This window comes from Nilaparvata lugens, chromosome 2, assembly GCF_014356525.2.
Source record: "Nilaparvata lugens isolate BPH chromosome 2, ASM1435652v1, whole genome shotgun sequence".
Classification (NCBI taxonomy): Eukaryota; Metazoa; Arthropoda; class Insecta; order Hemiptera; family Delphacidae; genus Nilaparvata; species Nilaparvata lugens.
The window spans coordinates 34,129,684-34,152,686 of NC_052505.1; the positions used below are offsets into that span (position 1 = coordinate 34,129,684).

The following is a 23,003-nucleotide window of genomic DNA, read 5'->3' on the forward strand; positions in this document are numbered from 1 at the left end:
TCTGTGTATATCATCCTGTATGCCAATTTGAAACGAATCGACAATTAGAAATACCTGGTCAATCACTTTTTATGCTGGTCAATAGGTTTTTTACCCCTACCACCCCTAAACATCATTATTTTGATGAAACTTAACAGTATGTTTAATATGTGTATATCATCCTGTATGCCAAATTTGAAACGAATCGGACAATTAGAAATACCTGGTCAATCACTTTTTATGCTGGTCAATAGGGTTTTTTACCCCTACCACCCCTAAACATCATTATATTTTGATGAAACTTCAACAGTATGTTTGACATGTGTATATCATTCTGTATGCCAAATTTGAAACAAATCGGACAATTAGAAATACCGGTCAATCACTTTTTATGCTGGTCAATAGGTTTTTTACCCCTACCACCCCTAAACATCATTATATTTCGATGAAACTTCAACAGTATGTTTGATATGTGTATATCATCCTGTATGCCAAATTTGAAACGAATCGGACAATTAGAAATACCCGGTCAATCACTTTTTACGCTGGTCAATCACTTTTTATGCTGGTCAATAGGGTTTTTTACCCCTACCACCCCTAAACATCATTATATTTTGATGAAACTTTAACAGTATGTTTAATATGTGTATATCATCATGTATGCCAAATTTGAAACGAATCGGACAATTAGAATACCCGGTCAATCACTTTTTATGCTGGTCAATAGGGTTTTTTACCCCTACCACCCCTAAACATCATTATTTTGATGAAACTTCAACAGTATGTTTGACATGTGTATATCATTCTGTATGCCAAATTTGAAACGAATCGGACAATTAGAAATACCCGGTCAATCACTTTTTATGCTGGTCAATAGGGTTTTTTACCCCTAACCACCCCTAAACATCATTATTTTGATGAAACTTCAACAGTATGTTTGACATGTGTATATCATCCTGTATGCCAAATTTGAAACGAATCGGACAATTAGAAATACCCGGTCAATCACTTTTTATGCTGGTCAATAGGGTTTTTTACCCCTAACCACCCCTAAACATCATTATATTTTGATGAAACTTTAACAGTATGTTCGACATGTGTATATCATCCTGTATGCCAAATTTGAATCGAATCGGACAATTAGAAATACCCGGTCAATCACTTTTTATGCTGGTCAATAGGGTTTTTTACCCCTAACCACCCCTAAACATCATTATATTTTGATGAAACTTCAACAGTATGTTTGACATGTGTATATCATTCTGTATGCCAAATTTGAAACAAATCGGACAATTGGAAATACCCGGTCAATCACTTTTTACGCTGGTCAATCACTTTTTATGCTGGTCAATAGGGTTTTTTACCCCTACCACCCCTAAACATCATTATATTTTGATGAAACTTTAACACTATGTTTAATATGTGTATATCATCCTGTATGCCAAATTTGAAACGAATCGGACAATTAGAAATACCCGGTCAATCACTTTTTATGCTGGTCAATAGGGTTTTTTACCCCTACCACCCCTAAACATCATTTTATATTTTGATGAAACTTCAACAGTATGTTTGACATGTGTATATCATTCTGTATGCCAAATTTGAAACGAATCGGACAATTAGAAATACCCGGTCAATCACTTTTTATGCTGGTCAATAGGGTTTTTTACCCCTAACCACCCCTAAACATCATTATATTTTGATGAAACTTCAACAGTATGTTTGACATGTGTATATCATCCTGTATGCCAAATTTGAAACGAATCGGACAATTAGAAATACCCGGTCAATCACTTTTTATGCTGGTCAATAGGGTTTTTTACCCCTACCACCCCTAAACATCATTATATTTTGATGAAACTTCACAGTATGTTTGACATGTGTATATCATTCTGTATGCCAAATTTGAAACGAATCGGACAATTAAAATACCCGGTCAATCACTTTTTATGCTGGTCAATAGGGTTTTTTACCCCTACCACCCCTAAACATCATTATATTTTGATGAAACTTCAACAGTATGTTTGACATGTGTATATCATCCTGTATGCCAAATTTGAAACGAATCGGACAATTGGAAATACCCGGTCAATCACTTTTTATGCTGGTCAATCACTTTTTATGCTGGTCAATAGGGTTTTTTACCCCTAACCACCCCTAAACATCATTATATTTTGATGAAACTTCAACAGTATGTTTGACATGTGTATATAATTCTGTATGCCAAATTTGAAACAAATCGGACAATTAGAAATACCCGGTCAATCACTTTTTACGCTGGTCAATCACTTTTTATGCTGGTCAATAGGGTTTTTTACCCCTACCACCCCTAACATCATTATATTTTGATGAAACTTCAACAGTATGTTTAATATGTGTATATCATCCTGTATGCCAAATTTGAAACGAATTGGACAATTAGAAATACCCGGTCAATCACTTTTTATGCTGGTCAATAGGGTTTTTTACCCCTACCACCCCTAAACATCATTATATTTCGATGAAACTTTAACAGTATGTTTAATATGTGTATATCATCCTGTATGCCAAATTTGAAACGAATCGGACAATTAGAATACCCGGTCAATCACTTTTTATGCTGGTCAATAGGGTTTTTTACCCCTAACCACCCCTAAACATCATTATATTTTGATGAAACTTCAACAGTATGTTAATATGTGTATATCATCCTGTATGCCAATTTGAAACGAATCGACAATTAGAAATACCCGGTCATCACTTTTTATGCTGGTCAATAGGGTTTTTTACCCCTAACCACCCCTAAACATCATTATATTTTGATGAAACTTTAACAGTATGTTAATATGTGTATATCATCCTGTATGCCAAATTGAAACGAATCGGACAATTAGAAATACCCGGTCAATCACTTTTTACGCTGGTCAATCACTTTTTATGCTGGTCAATAGGTTTTTTACCCCTACCACCCCTAAACATCATTATATTTTGATGAAACTTCAACAGTATGTTTAATATGTGTATATCATCCTGTATGCCAAATTTGAAACGAATCGGACAATTAGAATACCCGGTCAATCACTTTTTATGCTGGTCATAGGGTTTTTTACCCCTACCACCCCTAAACATCATATATTTTGATGAAACTTCAACAGTATGTTTAATATGTGTATATCATCTGTATGCCAAATTTGAAACGAATCGGACAATTAGAAATACCGGTCAATCACTTTTTATGCTGGTCAATCACTTTTTATGCTGGTCAATAGGGTTTTTTACCCCTAACCACCCCTAAACATCATTATATTTTGATGAAACTTCAACAGTATGTTTAATATGTGTATATCATCTGTATGCCAAATTTGAAACGAATGGACAATTAGAAATACCCGTCAATCACTTTTTATGCTGGTCAATAGGTTTTTTACCCCTACCACCCCTAAACATCATTATATTTCGATGAAACTTTAACAGTATGTTTAATATGTGTATATCATCCTGTATGCCAAATTTGAAACGAATCGGACAATTAGAAATACCGGTCAATCACTTTTTATGCTGGTCAATAGGTTTTTTACCCCTACCACCCCTAAACATCATTATATTTTGATGAAACTTCAACAGTATGTTTGATATGTGTATATCATCCTGTATGCCAAATTTGAAACGAATCGGACAATTAGAAATACCCGGTCAATCACTTTTTATGCTGGTCAATCACTTTTTATGCTGGTCAATAGGGTTTTTTACCCCTAACACCCCTAAACATCATTATATTTTGATGAAACTTCAACAGTATGTTTAATATGTGTATATCATCCTGTATGCCAAATTTGAAACGAATCGGACAATTAGAAATACCCGGTCAATCACTTTTTATGCTGGTCAATAGGTTTTTTACCCCTAACCACCCCTAAACATCATTATATTTTGATGAAACTTTAACAGTATGAACCACCCCTAAACATCATTATATTTTGATGAAACTTCAACAGTATGTTTGACATGTGTATATCATTCTGTTTGACAAATTTGAAACGAATCGGACAATTAGAAATACCCAGTCAATCACTTTTTATGCTGGTCAATAGGGTTTTTTACCCCTAACCACCCCTTAACATCATTATATTTTGATGAAACTTCAACAGTATGTTTGACATGTGTATATCATTCTGTATGCCAAATTTGAAACGAATCGGACAATTAGAAATACCCGGTCAATCACTTTTTATGCTGGTCAATAGGGTTTTTTACCCCTAACCACCCCTAAACATCATTATATTTTGATGAAACTTCAACAGTATGTTTGACATGTGTATATCATTCTGTATGCCAAATTTGAAACGAATCGGACAATTAGAAATACCCGGTCAATCACTTTTTATGCTGGTCAAGGTTTTAGACTTACCCTCCAAAGTATTCAAGGCCATAATGCAAGACCAGATATCAAGTCATTTTGAAAGCTTTGGTATGTTTACTGAAAAACAATTTGGCTTCAGGCCATGTAATGAACTTACAAGACTAGTAAATAGTGTTGTTGATTATTTGGATAAGGATCTTTCTGTTAGCTTTAGGTCATATGCTGGTATGTCTTACGATACGGTACTGGCATAACATACTTGGTAGCAAACTTTCTTATTATGGCTGCAATTCTGAATGAATCGATCTCGTTATGTCATATTTAAAAGACCGCAACCAGATTGTTTACAGAGATGGTCAGTTCTCCAAGGGCAGGAAGGATCGGTATAGGGTCACTCAACTATTCATACTTGGAACAATACTCATTAATAGCCTATATTTAATGACATAATTTGTAGCATAGAAGGTACTCATAAAGCAGGATTTCTTTTTGCTGATAATTTTAATCTCAAAGTTAGTTGTAAATCCAAAACAGGAGTACAAAATTTTCTAGATGATAGCTCTATACTCACTGGCGCCGACTCCATAAGGCCTGGGTGGGCTCAAGCCCCCTCAAAAATAATTTTGGGGGGCGGAGCCCCCCCAAAATTTCAATTGTCTAACTTAAAGAATCTGTTAAAAGTATACAGTTGACCGAGTATCGGAATTATTGAAAACAGAAAACAGCGTTTTAATAACTGTTAAATATTCTTGTCATCCTTAAAATTTAAATTAATCAATTTCAATGTTTAGAAAGTAAAGACAAAAGACTTCATAAAATAAAAAACCCGCAACTTGTAGCTCTATAGTTGCAACCAGTTAGCAAGCTATAAATAGGTTGCCTATGACTTTTGCCAAGGTCACTGCTCCCGGCCGGCCAAGGGAGGGGATGAAGCACCGCCATCTTTGTCTAGTGGAACCGCGTCAAACGGGACATCGTCCCTAGTAAACAAACACTTGCAGTCAGTTCCTATTAGTTCAGTTTACATCGTGTTTCGTTATATTGATGTGATTGAGTGATTGAGATTGAGTATTAGCAGTGAATATTGATGGAGTATCGAGTGTCAAGTGAATTATTGTAAGTGATACAATATGGACAAGTTTGTATTTAAAAAAGCGCGTGTTGATGAGATCGCAAAACCACTCCCAGCACTGGAATCATCTGTAGTGGTACCTGGAACATCTGCCAGTCCCAGTAATAGTGACAGTTTAGATTTGAACAGCAATAAAAAGGTAATCGGTAAGGGAAGATCCTTTCAGAAGTCATGGGTATCTAAATATTCTTGGTTAGAATATGAAAATGAAACTGACAAAGCATTTTGTAAAGTTTGCAAAGATGCAGAAGCGAAAGGCCTTATTAAGTTTACTCTAAAGAGAGAAGATGCTTTTACTTCTGTCGGCTTTTCAAACTGGAAAAGGGCCTTGGAAAAGTTTCGTACTCATGAAACTACCAATGTTCACAAGGAGAGTATTCTTAAATTGTCAACTGTTTCAAACTCAAGTGTAGCTGCCCAGTTAAATGAGCAAATAGATAATGACATGAAAAAAGCCCGGTTAGCGCTAACTGCTATTTTCACAACTATGAAATTCCTATGTAGACAAGGTCTAGCAATTAGAGGCCATGAAGACAAAAACTCGAATTTTTTGCAACTATTGGAACTCAGGAAAGAAGATGTCCCGGAATTAAAAGACTGGCTAAATCGTTCAGGTTTTAAATGGACATCCCATGATATTCAAAATGAAATAATCGATTTGCTAGGTCAGTCTGTTCTGCGGTCGGTCTTATCTAACATTAAAAAATGTGAACACTTTTCCATCATGGTGGATGAAACAAGTGATGTTTCGATCCACGAACAAGTATCATTTTGTATTAGGACAGTAAATGATGATTTGACCACCAATGAAGATTTTATTGGATTATATGAAACGCCAAACACTGATTCTAAAACTTTGTTTACTATTGTCAATGACATTCTGTTACGTTTGGATTTGCCCATTGAAAAATTGAGAGGACAGTGCTACGATGGTGCTTCTAATATGAGCGGAAAGTTTAATGGACTGCAAAAGTTAATTTTAAACTTGCAACATCAGGCCATTTTCGTCCACTGTACTGCACACAGTCTTAATTTAGCAGTTGAAGACAGTCTTCGGTGCCTGACTTGTATGAGAGACATTATGAACCTTGCAAAGGATCTAATTAATAATATTAGAGAATCCCCAAAAAGGATGGAACTATTCAGAAGTGTAATCAGTGCCAATGCTACCGTTCTACATGATACATCAGGAATTCGACCACTTTGCCCAACTCGATGGACAATGAGAGCATCAAGTGTGCAACAAATCTTGAAGAATTATGAAAATATTTTGGAGTTGTTTGAAACCATCTCTTCCTCGGATAAGAACGAAGCAGGTTATAAATGTGCAGGCTTTTTGGAATCAATGCTGACTTTCAAGACTTATTTCCTTTTACAGGTTTATTGCTATGTAATGAACCCAGTTGAAGAGGTAAATCGCAAAGTTCAATCACCTGATTTGAGCGTAACTGATTTAGAAGATATGTTTATTAACCTAGTCTGTATTTTGGAAGAAAAGCGTGGAGGGTTTGAGGACTTCTGGAAGTTTTGCCTATCAGTGAAGCCACCATCAGTAGCTGAACCGGAACTAGCAAGAAAACGCCGCATTCCTCAACGGTATGAAGACAAGGAGGCTGGAGCACCCCACACATTCAACACACCAGCTGAATTTTTTAAAATCAAATACATTGAAATTTGTGAAACTGTGAGGTCTTGTGTTGCCAGCAGATTTGATGCAACAGGACTGTCAAAGGTCATTGCAGTGGAAAGGGAGTGTCTGTCTGTTTTAAACGAAGGACAAAAAAGTGATATGACACGCTCTAAAGAGTTTTTTCAAAATGATCTGGACACTGACAGATTATTCTTACATTTGTCAATGTTAAGTGACATTTCCAAACAAAAGAAGCTGCAACTTCGTACGTTGAATGATGTTAAAAAGTACTTTGAACTAGAACCCAGTGTGAAGGAAATGTTACCAGAACTTGTGAAAGGCTTGAAACTGCTTCAAGTTGTGCCGGTGACGTCAGCAACTAACGAACGTTCATTTAGTGCCCTGCGCCGCCTCAAAACCTACCTTAGAGCTACAATGGGACAGAAAAGACTCAACAACTTAGCGATAACTCATGCTCATCAAGATATTTTGGAAGAAATAGACATTTGTCAAGTCATCAACGAGTTCATTAAAAGGAATCCAGTCAGAAGATCCAGTTTTGCACTCTTCTAAGGACAAACTGTTCTGTTTTCTCTTCTAAGGATAAAAGTTTCAGGTTAAGCCTCAAATTCTGTTTACTTTACATTCTGATGTCAATTTTTCATGTCATGTTTTTTAAAGACAGTTTTCAGCAATTCTTTATCTCAGAATTCTGTTATTTAGGCTACAATAATTTCATTCAATACTACTTAAATTATTTTTTAAAGAGGTTGGCTGTATTTTAAACACAAATACAAAAACACACATACATTTAAAATACAAGAACTTTATTTTTGATTGAAACTTATGTAACCTTTACCTAAAATAAATAGAATATTCTTGATTGGAACTTATGTAACCTTTACCTAAAATAAATAGCTTTTGAACCTCTTAGTAACAGTCAGTTTTGTTACCTATTTTTTCATCCATACTTGATTTTCTAACTTTGAATTCTAAGCAAATTATCCTATTAAAGAGCTAAGTTGAGAACAAAATTTTTCAATAGGCCTAGGTTTCATAACAGGCGATGGACCTATTTATTAAAACTTATACATGAAGTTGATTGGTTTACTGTTAATTACACTTTTAATGTTGTTATAAAAGAACAAAAACAATGAGCAATCTTCACTTAAAAAGTTGAAAAAATACTTCAAACAAATTTTATACGCTCAATAAAAAGCAATTTTTTATTTTATTTTAGTCAAAACTTGATTGTTACTCATCATCCAAACAAATTGTATTGTGTTTTGAGGTTTTTTTCCCTGGTTTATTAATACTGTGTAAGTAAAAAGATAGCCTAAAAATGCTTCTGAGCACCTTAAAATTTCAGAACGAGCTCATTATATAACATGGACTTCACTATGGAACAATTTACAACTTTTTCGTGTTTCCAGACTGTGCCCTTTTTCAGAACTTTCCTGCAAAATAAGTACAGATGCCCAACTCTTAGACCAGTTATAGAATAGACACGTTCCATACTTAAAGTCGATGAAGCCAAAATTCCACTGCCATATCACCCCATCGTGACGTCAGCATCGTATGGAAAACTTTTCTGTAGTTTGTTTACATTGTTTTCCAGAGCAGATTGTGTCTATTTCAGATGAGATTAAATAATCAAAATTATATAATTAAGAACTTATAATTAAAATATCATATGATGCTGACGTCACGATGGGGCGATATGGCAGTGAATGTTAGCTTCATTGACTTTCAGTATGAATATACAATGGGGCGTGTCTATTCTATAACTGGTCTAAGGGCCCAACCACGACTGACGACTGCCGTGACTTCAGCACCTGCTTTTTCCATCAACGCAGCCTTTGTTGTTCTCTCTATATAGAAGGCACAGTTAACTTAGAAGAACAACAGCTGATTCTTATTTTTACAGTTCCATCGTCGTACTATATTTTGAGAGGTTACGTTGTGACCTTTGAAAAGTTTGAAGCTATTTAAATTTGAGCCGTAAGGCTCAAATATCACTGTTAAAATGCTTAGAAATTTATTAAAAGGTAAATTTTTAAAAATACTACTTTTATGTAGGATTATTCGTTGATATCTTTCATTGAGTGTTCTATTAAGACCACTAACCTCTATGCTCTAATTTTAGAATACTCATATTCTAAATATAATAATTATTTATACTATTTCTATTTATAATTTTTTTCAGTTTATCTTATATGTTGTCTTATTAAGCATTTTGGAAATACAATATGATTTAGCAAAATTTTGGTCCTGGTTATATGATTCTCATTTTCATGCTAGCCTACTTGGCTGAATTAGAAGCACCATGATTGTACTGAGTTACAGACTGATTATAAAGTATTAAGGTTTAATACTATCAATTATCATCCAAGATGAAATAAATTTAATATTTTCTAAATTTGGTTTTATTATTGGCTAAAGTGCACGTCCAGTGCCAACATACCTGTCATCAAATTTTTGGTTGGGATCGATTTAGTATGTTATTTTGAACACAAAATCAAAAAAATTAAACGGCGGTCACTATTGTTTTTAAAATAAACTTAGTTCAGAGTAGCACAACTTTACATGCATTTAACCTATAAGTAGTAACCATAAGTAGTTAAGGTTAGGAAAAGCTTTAGGTTAGGAAAGCTTAGGTTAGGAAAAGCTTTGATAATCAAAACGGCTGCTACTCATAGGTTAAATGCATGTAAAATTGTGCCACTTTGAACTTAGTTTATTTTAGAAACAATAGTGACCGCCGTTTAATTTTTGTTATTTTTTGCTCAAAATACATACTAAATCGATCCCAACCAAAAATTTGTTGACAGGTATGTTGGCACTGGACGTGCACTTACACCTTATTATTTGTTTCGTTCTTGTATTTGTTTTTACTTTTTAACATCATTAAGAACTTTATTTCGAAATGAAAAGTCTAAATTTAAATTATTGTGCTCTCTGTAATCTTAGTGTCCAGTTTCCCATTCGGGAACTTTGGACTATATACGGCAAGGTGGAACTACCCTTGGGTCTCCCCACCATTGAAGCCATACGCTAATAATATTAATCATCCAAGAATATTTACATATTTTATATAGGCTGCGTGATAATTCTTGTTGCCCTGACAATAGTCCTTATTCATAACAATTACATTTTAAATAAAGGACTTGCATTCTAAATTAAAATAAGCTATTGAATAGGCCTACCGTATTGAACTATACTAAATAAACATTTCACTAATACATTCTGTATCTCTAAAAAGTGGTACAATAAAGCACTAGTTTACCTGATTTGAACGGTAAAATCTTATCAATGAACAACTGCTAAACATCTGCATTTTCAGGTACTTCTGCTCTGCAGCAGAACGTAAACTGCTTGCTGCGACTTTCAACAGTTGAAGCTGGCATCCAAGAAAAAAAGCTCTATGCTACTCAATCAGAAGCCATCCAGCCTACTCAAAGCGGTAAGTAAAACAGATGATTTCAGGTTTTTCATTCATGTTATAATACAGTAGAAAATTATTGATTTAGCAACTTCTTAGCAATGACAATATACTTTTGTTATCGGCCTTTCCTCTTTTGATATAAATAATAGGTGTCAATCTGGATGTTTTCCAACGCTTCAAGTGTCTATTCATATATTTTTATAAGTTATATCTGAGACATGTAATGACTGTGTACAGTTATGTAAATTGTGAAGTGGATGAAAATGATAATGAATCTATACAACTTACAGTACTATTGATGTCTCTAGATATTTTTCCAATTCATTTTAGAGCTATAAAAGACTTGTTAACTTGATTTGTTTCAGACTTGCCAGACAAGAGGGAGAAGCGACCTTACTCGCCATTTCAAAATCCAATCAATAAAGTAGATTATACTCTGGCCAGGGTCGATGATCTTCTCAATTGGGGTAGAAAGGTGAGCATAATAAATTATTTGTGTACAGGAAAATTAATGCAAGGAAATAAAGTCAAAATTGATGAAAGAAAATTATACAAGAAATCGAATCAAATTCTTTTAATGCTGTAACATTTTTTAAAAATGCATAACAAAGTCAAAACATAATAAAAACATATAAAACAGTCACAAGATCACATATTATCTAACAGTTCATTTTTCAACAAGAAAAGTTTTTGTACAATGAATTGACAACAATAAAAGTTTTCGTACAATAAATTGGGTAATTGAGGTAACATGCACCTTGCATGGTAAAGTCAAGTTATAACTAGTACAGCGTACAAGTATATTTTTTAAAATTGACTGGTATGATACATCGCACCATAAACTTTTGTCAATATTCACGCCCATGCAGCATCTGAAATGAAGCAGTTGGATGGGGCCACCTTCAATAGAATCGTCAGGAAGCTGCTGTATGACAGGGCAAATTACATTGTAAATTAATTTATGTTTGACTTTTTTTCTAAAAGTGGTCACTGGTTCGCTGCCATCTAAATAGTTTTGTGTCAATTTACGCATTTGAACAAATGCAATTTCTAATTTATTTCCATCTGTCAGCAATGTTTGAGTGAGAAGCATTGGTGTTATTCGTAAGGATGCTTACAGTTTCATGTGAATCTCAATATAGCTCACACTCAATTGAAACTTACGATGGCACTATCTGTGTCGATGGCACTATCTGTGTCGATGGCACTATCTGTGTCGATGGCACTATCTGTGTCGATGGCACTATCTGTGTCGATGGCACTATCTGTGTCGATGGCACTATCTGTGTCGATGGCACTATCTGTGTCGATGGCACTATCTGTGTCGATGGCACTATCTGTGTCGATGGCACTATCTGTGTCGATGGCACTATCTGTGTCGATTGCACTATCTGTGTCGATGGCACGAGCTGATTTCTTGTGTCAACTGTGAAGCGAATTTCCATATAGGATGTGTGAAAATGACCAGGGACGATGCGGACTACATAAAGAAAAACAAACAAACTTGGAGATGTAGCAGCTGTTCCTCTACACGTCGCAAAAGTATGGTGAGTGAATCGACAACAGGAAACAAGGAAGTGACTCTCCAAGAATTCGCAGGAGTTCTTGAGGTAATCGCAGGAAATCAGACGTTGATGAAGGAGAATATTAAGAAAATGGAGTTGGAGCTTGGAAAATCAAATGAATCATGTCATCAGGCGATTGACGACATAAATAAGACGTTTGATGAGCAAAACAAGCAAATTAGCACATGCCTCATCAACATCGATAAGCTTTCAACAGAAGTAGCTAGCCTCAGGAAAGAAAATGCAGAACTGAGGGAGCGCGTCGAGGATATGGAGCAATACTCAAGATCGAACATGCTGGAAATAAATGGTATACCCAAAAAACAGGATGAAGATGTAACAGAAAACATTTGTAGAATGAGCGAAGCATTGGGACACAAAATAGAAGCAGATGCAATCGAAATTTGTCACAGACTAAAACAACGAAATGAAAACCTACCTCCACCAATCGTCGTTAAGTTCGTTCGTAGAACAGACAAACAAGTAATATTGAATAAAGTTATAAGTAATAAAGGAAAGTAATACCTCCACCAATCGTTGTTAAGTTCGTTCGTAGAACAGACAAACAAGTAATATTGAATAAAGTTTTAAGTAATAAAGGAAAGTAATATTGAATAAAGTTACAAGTAATGAAGGAAAGTTACGAGGCAGTTTTCTACAAAGCAGATGGGAGGAACAACGGACCATCCAGTCTATGTGAATGAAAGTCTAGCACCTACGCGAAGAAGGATTTTCACCATGGCGAGAGAAATCTTCAAAAGAGGCGACCTATGGATCAAGGAAGGGAAGATTCTAGCAAGGAAAGAAGACGGAACACCTGTTATTGAACTCAAGAACAGTGAACAAGTGAGAAAGTAGAGCGTGAGAAGTGCATCAGAGCAGCCAGGTAACCCAGTAAATAACAGTGCCAGTAAATAAAAATGTCATCAGAGATAAGTAACAGAGAAACACTAATTATTCATCAAAATATACGCAGTCTGCGAAGTAATTTCGATTTATTCTTAGTGAAAATGAGGAAATTAGAAAACAACCCGCTAATAATAGTCTTGACAGAAATATGGAACCACTAAAACTAATTGTTGATGAACAGGGAAATAGCATACATGATAGTAATAAAATTTCTAATTTTTTTTAATTCCTATTTTCTAAATGTTGTGAATAAAATGAATGATAAATTAGAACAAAGCACATTGCAAACCAGGGAAGAGACTGCTAGAATATCAAAAATAAGGTTTCCATTCAAATCTCCAACTAAATCAATTTTTCTTCACCCTACAAATCCCGAGGAAGTAGCAAGTATAATAAGAAAATTGAAAAACAAATCTTCGCCAGGTGTTGATGGAATAGGCACAAGCATGATTAAAAAAACTTACATGAATTATTTGAACAAATTAACCGATCTAATTAACCTGAGTTTTGTGAAAGGAAAATTCCCAAGCATGTTCAAACACAGCGTAGTTATACTTATTCTAAAAAGCCAAATTGTAAAAACATAGACCAATTCCGCCCAATTTCACTTTTACCGGTCTTTTCCAAGATTTTAGAAAAAATATTCAAGTTTAGACATGAAAACTTTTATAAAAATAATAACTTTTTTAGTGATAATCAATATGGTTTCCGTGAAGGAAGAAGTACAGAAGTGGCAATTAAAAATCTCATTTCGAAAATAAATGTCAGTTTTAGTGTTAATAATAAAAGTGTAGCTCTGTTTCTTGATATCTCTAAAGCATATGACGCTATTGATAAAAACATGCTTCTAAAAAAACTTGATTTATCAGGAGTAAGAGGAATTGCTAATGATTGGTTAAGATGCTACCTATCTAATAGGAGTCAAAGGGTCAGAATTAATGATACGTTGAGTGAACCCGGGGACATTACCATAGGTGTTCCTCAAGGATCAGTGTTATCAAGTACTTTATTCCTGGTCTTTATTAACGATTTGACGGATGTGACTTACTGGGAAAGATTATATAATTTGCAGACGATACAGTTATATTTTATTCGGAAAACAAATCAAGAACTTAAAAATAAATTAGAAATGGGTCTTAAGCACCTTAGTTAACTATCAACACAGACAAATCTAATATAATACAATTTAATCTTCAAAACACGGATCTGGAGTTGGCTAGTATTTACTTCCATAAATTAGATTGTGCGCAACAGGTGAATAATACATTGTGTAACACTGTGAAACAATAAAACAAGCACGTACAGTCAAGTATCTGGGCCTCATATTGGACAGTAGGCTCACTTGGTCAGATCATGTACAGAAGATAAAAAATGAGTTATTTGTATACATAAGGAAGTTCTATTACCTCAGACAGTTATGTCCAAAAGAAGTATAGTTACAATATTATACCATGCAATTATTGGTGCTAGAATAAATTATGGATTAATATGCTATAGGAGTGCATACAATGTTCATATTAAACCTGTGATTACTGGTCAGAAACATATAATAAAAATAACTTGTAACCTAAACAATATAGTAATGATGCTCTTCAGAGAACTATCAATATTACCAGTGAGACATTCTTTCCTATTCAAAGCAATGCTGGATTTAGCTGAAAATAATTTCGATATCCAACAGATGAAAGAAAGAATAAACCTCAGGAATTCACAGGACATTAACCTCCCAAAACCAAGATTAGAACATTCCAGACGACACTTCGAATACATAGCTATAAAAATATTCAATTCACTTCCAGTAACAACAAGGAAAATAACGTCACGTCAGTTATTTAGAAAAGAAATCAAGAAATTCATATTACAAGTAGACAACGCGAATGATTTTTCCACTAAATTAATATAGGTATAAATTGAGTATAATTTACACATTACACGGAATGAGCATTGCAACAATTAAAGATCATTGAACTCACAAATCCTGTCCGGTATGCGTAAACAGTAAGACAGTATTAAATTTCAATCACTGTCTCTTTCTTCAAAAACGCGTATTCATTTATGGTCTAATTAAATCATCGCTTTGAAAAAACGAAACGTTAACTATGAATTAAATTGAACTAAATATGAAAAAAAACAGCAACCACTCCGTACATAATTTTAAGTTGCGTGTGTGTGTGTGTGTGTGTGTGTGTGTGTGTGTGTGTGTGTGTGTGTGTGTGTATGTGTGAATGTTTGCGAGAATGATTATAATTGACATATTGATTATTTCAATATAATATCATATTCAATTATTATGTGTTCTTCATGTTATAATATTTAAATTTGTATATTAATATTTTATTATATATTATATTCAAGTGTCCCCACACAGGGTAGCCTGTAGGGAACACATTAGAAATTAGGAAACAATAATTTATTATTGTATTTGCTTTTTGGAATGTATTTGATTGTTTTTTTTTTTAATAAAGAATTTGAATAAACTATCCAACCTGATATATCTTCTAAAGGCCACGTGTTTCATGCCCTGTATTGATCGTGCATCTCTTACTTTTTCTAAAAATGAAGAGAAACAATACTTTAGATAGTCACCTACTTTTCACTACTTCCCTTGAAAGTACTTGATAGATGACCAGTTTTCTTTTAGATATTTTGTATTTTTGTCTTTCGTTAAATTCTGTGTAGCCACTTACTTTGTCGATCTTGTATGCTGTGCTGTTGAGATTATGCTCATATATGTAGTGTAGTACGGTACACTTTAAACGAATAGCTTGATACATAATCTATTTTGTTGAAGATGTATGCTATTTTTGTTTGGTAGAACTCTTTGTGGCCGCTGACTTTCGGCTTGGCATGCTGTGCGGTTGAGATGATGCACATAGCAGCTCCTCGCTACGACATGGACAGATACGGAGTCGTGTTTCGCGCCTCTCCCCGACAGGCTGACGTCATCATTGTAGCCGGCACTCTAACCAATAAAATGGCGCCTGCTCTTCGTCTAGTCTATGATCAGGTAAAATCAATACTATTATAATCATGTATTTCTTTATTAATTTTATGTTTGCTTTGTTAAATGCACAATCAAATTGAATCTATTCTGAGTATAACTCGGTACATTTACGCAGATGCCCAAAGAGAACGTATAGTTAGATTTTCTTGGAACTTTTGGTATTCTTTATAACATCAATGTTTCCTATTCAAACGATACAGAGTACATGTGAATCCCACTGTTGTTTTTGAACTCCCTTCTTATGAATAGCATCCATAGATTCATCAGGATATATTTTACAAGAATGAAAGTATCTTTAAAATATAATAGAATACAATAATAGGCCTAGGCCTCATATATTATCTATAATCTATCATACAGAGTGAGTGAAATGTATGGGAACCCTTCAATAAATATTGGAGACTGTTGTAGGTATAATACTGTAACTTTCAGGTATTGGTCGATACTCTACCTTTTGACGTACAACTGAATTTCAATCCCTCATGAGGGAGTGACTTAGGGGTTGTAACTCGAATATTTTAGATGTAAACACCCATTGTGTGGTACATATTTTAAAGGCCTTTTTGAAACAAGAAAGATGGCATCGACAAAAATGTTCTATGATGCTTGTATCCAAAATGGCGGCTGATTGGAGTTTTAATTTTTAAAGAAATGAGAGGTTGTAACTCAAATATTTTGAACGTAAACAACCATATGTGATACTCCATTTTAAAGGCCTTCTAAAAACTAGAAAGATGACATCGAAAAAGATTTTCTATGATACATTTATTTGAAATGGCGGCTTATTAAAGTTTGAGTTTTTAAATAAATAATTGATAAATTTTAATAAGCAGCCATTTTGGATAAAAGTATACGTTCAAAATATTTGAGTTACAACCTCTCATTTCTTTAAAAACTAAAACTTTAATCAGCCGCCATTTTGGATACAATCATCATAGAACATTTTTGTCGATGCCATCTTTCTTGTTTCAAAAAGGCCTTTAAAATATGTACCACACAATGGGTGTTTACATCTAAAATATTCGAGTTACAACCCCTAAGTCACTCCCTCATGAGGGATTGAAATTCAGTTGTACGTCAAAAGGTAGAGTATCGACGTTTTCTCCATGTGATTCCGGGGCGGAATTGGTGGCACACGCCATTCATGATTGAAAGGTTGCGAGTTCGAGACCAATCACTCACTTTTTTTGCTGAAAATTTTCATCTCCAATGAAGATTAATTTCACAAAGTTACATAAGTAATTTTGACAAAATAATTAATTATTATTTTCTCTTATGTTTCCTGGACTTGAGGAGGTTGCATTTTACAACACAAAATTTTCCCCGGTGCAAGGCATGAGCTATCTGCTAGTCTATCTATAATATAGGTATTATCTATAATAAAGGAATGAATTGGCTTATACACGTACGGGATTAGAAATTCACAAATGACTCATGATCACGTCTGAACTACAGGGCTGATTATTAACTTGAAATTTTCCATATAAATTCTTGATTCACTGAGGATGGTTATAAGCCTATTTTAAACTCTTCAAGATTTCAGTAGGTCAAGTTTTCAGTTTATCCCTGGACAAACTATGTCAAGTTTTTAACTAGACCCTTGCGAAGCACGGGTTACCGGCTAATATAATATAAAATAGATGCCATTCTGTTTTTGTTATTTTAATCGAATCCAAATATTAGTATTATTATAGAATATTAATCGTTTGAAAAAATACAATTCGAATAAAATTATTGAAAAATTTCAAAAAATTGTTTTCGCCACACTTGGATGTAATGAGCTGGTTTACGTGCGTCATATGGAGGCCGAAAGTGATTGTTTTCCGACCAGGCCGGTAAAACTTTACAGCCCTAGGGCTGTAAAATGACCTTGAATAACAGCTGATCGTGTCCGATCTCACAAAAATCATGGAGAGATAATCTCATAATGACTGTAATAATCTATATAATTATGTATCGTGAATCGCGGTATTATGTCTATAATAATATATTTTATAAATTACTGTTTCATAATTTAATATTTATTATTGTGTTTTTGATATCAAACAATAGAATACGATGATATATCCATAGCCTCAACAATATAATGTTGGCTACATTGTCCATTGTCAGAAAGGTACGTATCGCAAGTCTTTAAAAGTGAAGAATCGAATTTGAAATCAAAGTACAATAATTGTATCGATATTTAAAAGTGAGGTAGAGTAATAATTGTTTCTTTTTTATTATCGAATTCCACTTCTTAATGCAATACAATCAACAATAATAATAGGAAAATACAGCAGAGATCTAAAGTTTAAGGTAAGCCTACTGGTGAAACTCAGCCTTGACTAAAAAATTCCTAGTAATTTTTCCGTAATTCATTATTAAAACTTTTAGATAATTTTTCTTCAATATCAAACCATATAGAGAAAACATTAGGCCCACTCAAGATTGAATCTTCGAATGTTTTCTCTATGATTTAACTATTTTCAGAGCAATATTTTGTTGTGAAAATGCCGGCAAACCGGCTTAAAGTTTGCCGCTATAGGCTACACTATATTATAGTAGCCTACATACGTTACCTGACTTACAGGCCAGTTCGATCAAAAGGAGCAATGGCCGAGAGTGTAAAGGCGTGTACTCAAAAGCTCTAAGCTCAGTGAAAACATGATCTAGGTTCGAACCTCGGTCAGTGACATTTTTTTTTGTCGATGAATTTCGACTTTTATTAGCTATTTTTTATATTAGTTACCGTAATTTAAATTTCAATCAATTTTTTAGATATATTTTGAGACAAAACTGTGAAATATGCAATTATATTAATTTTTTAATCCCATTATTTCACAATAGTAATGAAAATTCTATTCATCCATCTATCCATGAGATATTGCACCAGGCGCAAAGCGCGAGCTATAAAAATTCAAACAATTATTCGAAATATTAATAGTATAAAAATATTGTCACTATTGTAAATCATTAATTAGTAATATTGAAATTAATTGACAGTGAAAGTTGTCATAACCAAGATTCAAACTATCAAAATAGGCTGTTTGAATTTTATTTATTTTTTAATTTCTTATATATTGGGAAGTTTTTTTTTGGTGTGGCGAAAAATAGCGTTCGCACCATGGGCAAAAATGTATTTCCGGCTCTCAATCTTTTCTAGTCCTCGGCCTACGGCCTCGGACTTAAAAACCGATTTCGAGCCGGAAATATCTCATTTTCGGCCCTAGGTGCGAAATATACTATTTTCATCAAGCATCGATTTGAATTTTTCCTGACTTCTATCTAGAAAAAACAAAATTTCATGAATTGAAAAAGTTGCTCCAATTTATGATCTCTGTTAATAGAAATAATTGAGTAATTATGTTTTCGCCCCACTTGGATGTAATGAGCTGGTTTTTCGTGCGTCATATGGAGGCCGAAAGTGATTGTTTTCTGACCAGGCCGGTAAAATTTTTACGGCCCTAGGGCTGTAAAATAACCTTGAAGTCAGCTGATTCTGATTTGATGTGAACGTGTTTACAAAATAGTTTATGAAACGGAATCAGTTTATGCTTCTAGAATTGAATAAAGTTTTTGCAATAAGATACTATCATTTTATTTGGATGAATGAAATACAAATGAGATATTATAAACTATTCAAATTCAATTTTCAGAGTATAATAGAATCTAACCTCAAACCTCCTAGTAAAGAGTTTATGACGGAACATGGCGGATAAACTGAATCATTTTATGCTTCTAGAATTCAATAAAGTATTCTGTAATAATATACTATCATTTTATTTGGATGAATAAAATACAGATAAGATATAAATAAACTATTCAAATAATTCGATTTTCAGAGTAGGATAGAACTTCTAACCTAAACTTCCGTTGACATTCAGATTTGCCAAATTTCAAGTGTGCTAGAACAGCTGATCAAAAACTTTTAATTATTTGTGTTTATCATTCAATAATTAAAAAAATTATAATAATATCATCTTATTGTCATTTGGAAGAACAAAAAGTATAAACTCAACCTCTTACATAATTCAACATAATCTTTTAGGTTATTTAGACAAATCAGAATAAAAAATAAAAATACCTAGACAATTTCTTGATATTCAGATTACCTCAGATTTGCTAGAGCTATGACCTTCCACTTTTGCTTTCGGAAGTGCTTATAATAGACAATTATTCTCATATATATTATATTGTTTATTTTTCTGTGTGGCGAAAAATAACGTTCTCACCATGGGCAAAAATGTTTTTCCGGCTCTCAATCTTTTCTAGTCCTCGGCCTACGGCCTCGGACTTGAAAACCGATTTCGAGCCAGAAAAGTCTCATTTTCGGCCCTAGGTGCGAAATATACTATTTCAGTCTCACCTAGCGCTTTGTTTTTTGATCATATCATTTTGTTGATAAGCATCTAATATCGGGGCACCGAGCTCCGCTCTGGAGTACAAAAGAATATGAAATTTATTACGAAAGAAGAAACTATAATATATTTATATACCTTTACCTTTCATACAGAAAGGTTCTATCTAATCACAGTGGATTGAGATTAATTCCCAGAGGAATGCAAAAAATTCCTCTCACAAAAGCAGGTCAAATTTCAACCCTGATTAATTTCACGTGAACCAAATCAGAGGAGACCATTTCAAAAAAATAGCTTATCTGATTGGTTCTAATGGAATTAAGCAGGATTGAAATTCGACCGGCTTTTGTACAACCGGCACTAAGCACCTGATTGAATGATTACAAAAGTTTAACAACTGAGTCATAATTTTGTCTCAGTCCCACACACATGCACTCGCTCACTCACTTCCATCATAAGACGACGAAATTGTCAGCTGTTTTTCCAAGGATGAATAAATCCTTTTAATGTCCTTCAGCAAGTTTCCCCAGGGATGAGACCTAGTGCAATCGAATTTTTATATTATAAACCTAATATGTTCTGAATTTCGTGAGAATCGTTAGAGCCGTTTTCAAGATCCGGTCACATACAAATATATAAACATATAAACATCTAAACATATAAACATAGATTGCTCCTTTAATAGTATAGGATAAGTAATTTTCTTCCTGAAAAATGAATCAAATTATCAATAATTCTTTCCATGAAAAATCAATTTGGCCTGTTCTATTCTTATCAATACACAAGCATGAATTTTGGTTACGGAAACACTAAATCGAATCAGATTTCCTCCCTTATCAAAATGATAAGGTAAATTATAAACTTATCGAATCCATTTGTTTAGTATTCAGAATGTTATTGAATCGTGCTGAAATATTCTCTTGATGTGAAACCTGTATTGTATTTGAATGATTATGGTCTCTGATTTTAACAAGAAATGTGTTTTTGATATTCAGATGCCTGATCCTCGCTGGGTTATTTCAATGGGCAGTTGTGCAAATGGCGGCGGCTACTACCACTATTCCTACTCAGTGGTTAGAGGATGCGATAGAATTATACCCGTTGACATATATGTTCCAGGTACAGTCATCCAATTCAAACTTACAATTTCTATTAGAAATAGGAATGAGTATTACAATCATCACTTTCATAGCTAACAGCAAAATTTATAAATTTTTGTGATTTTTATCTACAAGATCGGAATCACAATGCTAATTATTAGTCTAGTGGTGAGGTAGACTACTCATGCTAAGTATTTTTTCTGCTGCCAATATGAGCTCTAGGCTTGTGTGTGGGTAATGAGACTGATATGATAATGAGAGATGAGCGACCTACTGCTTTAGGTGGACTCCGAACCACCGGAAAGTATTAATCAGCTGATTGAAGTTACTTAATCTCACGTCCTAAGTGGCTTAAAGTGGTTGTGACTATTTCAAGTAGTTCATCATAGATAAAAGATGTCATAAGACACACTTATGCTTTCTTTTCTCTTTCGTTGCTATTTTATGCTAGTATCTGCTAATATTAGCATACAATGCTAGTATGTACAGCAACAATCTGCGAAAAACAACAAATACTGTAAATTACAGAATGATGAGTGTTTTCAAATTATCACACAATCAAGATAAATAGGTCTAAGCCTAAAATTAACAAGTAGCTGAAAACTGAATATGATATTCAATAATACATGATGAACAAAAGTGATGAATCAAATCAGTAAATGATAATTTTATTAAATATTCTATTTTGATCTTCACATTATAAATGTGCATAATTTTGTAAAGAGAGTAATTTCTGTATTTTTTCATTATCCAGGTTGTCCTCCGACTGCGGAAGCCTTGATGTATGGAATTTTGCAACTTCAAAAGAAAGTCAAACGAATGAATGTAGCCCAAATGTGGTATAGAAAGTAAATGCAACTAGTATCAACACATTATACATTATAGAATCCGATAATGATCGTGAGGTTCTAATACAACAAAGTCTTACTAAATTAAACCATGCAAGAAAATTTTGTAATCAAATATAAATGTGTTAATTATTGTATTAAACCAAATTAGATACCACAAATATATAGCCTATATATATTTTTTTTTTGTTCCTCACCTGTAACCCGTGAACGTTTTCTCTCCCATCATCCCTCTCATATCAACGCACAAGACATGAGCATTATCTTGAAAAACCCCGTTGGTTTTCCAATATAAGAGGTGGAATACGTAGGTTCTCGTGTGGTACAGTTCACAATTTCACATGTGAAATTCACCATTAGGACTTTCAAACTTATCAAAGATATTTGTTGAACATATCAGTGTGTATGATATACACAAAATATCATTCATACTAAATCCTTTATTCTCTTTCAATTACAAATTTCCAAAACAACAAAATTCCGGGAGCAGTCAAACCGGAAGATGTCAACTTATTTTAAATGGACTGTAACATTTTCGTCTCTCACCTTATTATCCACAAATAACTCGCTCAATTAAATGATATCAACAAACTAACCAACCACTATCTCTCCATAATAATATGTTCCTTTTCCATAGCCATCAGTAGAACAATTCTCAATAACGATTTTACTGTTAGCTCAGTCAGCCTAAACATACCAAGGGGGAAATTAT

The 23,003-nt window shown here is 33.8% G+C and overlaps 2 protein-coding genes across 2 annotated transcripts; both read left to right on the forward strand.

Annotated features, from left to right (window-relative positions):
* The first annotated feature begins 4,894 nt into the window (after positions 1-4,894).
* On the forward strand, positions 4,895-8,436 carry LOC120349857 (zinc finger MYM-type protein 1-like). Its single transcript, XM_039421070.1, has 2 exons — positions 4,895-5,118; positions 6,461-8,436. The coding sequence occupies exon 2, from the start codon at positions 6,520-6,522 to the stop codon at positions 7,651-7,653; it is 1,134 nt and encodes a 377-aa protein (XP_039277004.1). The 5' UTR covers positions 4,895-5,118; positions 6,461-6,519; the 3' UTR covers positions 7,654-8,436.
* A 455-nt stretch (positions 8,437-8,891) lies between these two features.
* Positions 8,892-22,470, forward strand: LOC111059480 (NADH-quinone oxidoreductase subunit B 2). The gene is made up of 6 exons (XM_022347144.2): positions 8,892-9,128; positions 10,424-10,543; positions 10,891-11,000; positions 15,815-16,006; positions 21,339-21,462; positions 22,198-22,470. The coding sequence occupies exons 1-6, from the start codon at positions 9,107-9,109 to the stop codon at positions 22,293-22,295; spliced, it is 666 nt and encodes a 221-aa protein (XP_022202836.2). The 5' UTR covers positions 8,892-9,106; the 3' UTR covers positions 22,296-22,470.
* The last annotated feature ends 533 nt before the right edge of the window (positions 22,471-23,003 follow it).

Bases quoted from the DNA above. Each gene is read 5' to 3' on its own strand.
- LOC111059480 (XM_022347144.2), top strand. From the start codon at position 9,107: ATGCTTAGAAATTTATTAAAAG. The intron at 10,544-10,890 runs GTAAGTAAAACA...GATTTGTTTCAG, and splicing joins CATCCAGCCTACTCAAAGCG to ACTTGCCAGACAAGAGGGAG. The intron at 11,001-15,814 runs GTGAGCATAATA...TTTGTTTGGTAG, and splicing joins TTCTCAATTGGGGTAGAAAG to AACTCTTTGTGGCCGCTGAC.
- LOC120349857 (XM_039421070.1), top strand. From the start codon at position 6,520: ATGAGAGACATTATGAACCTTGCAAAGGATCTAATTAATAATATTAGA.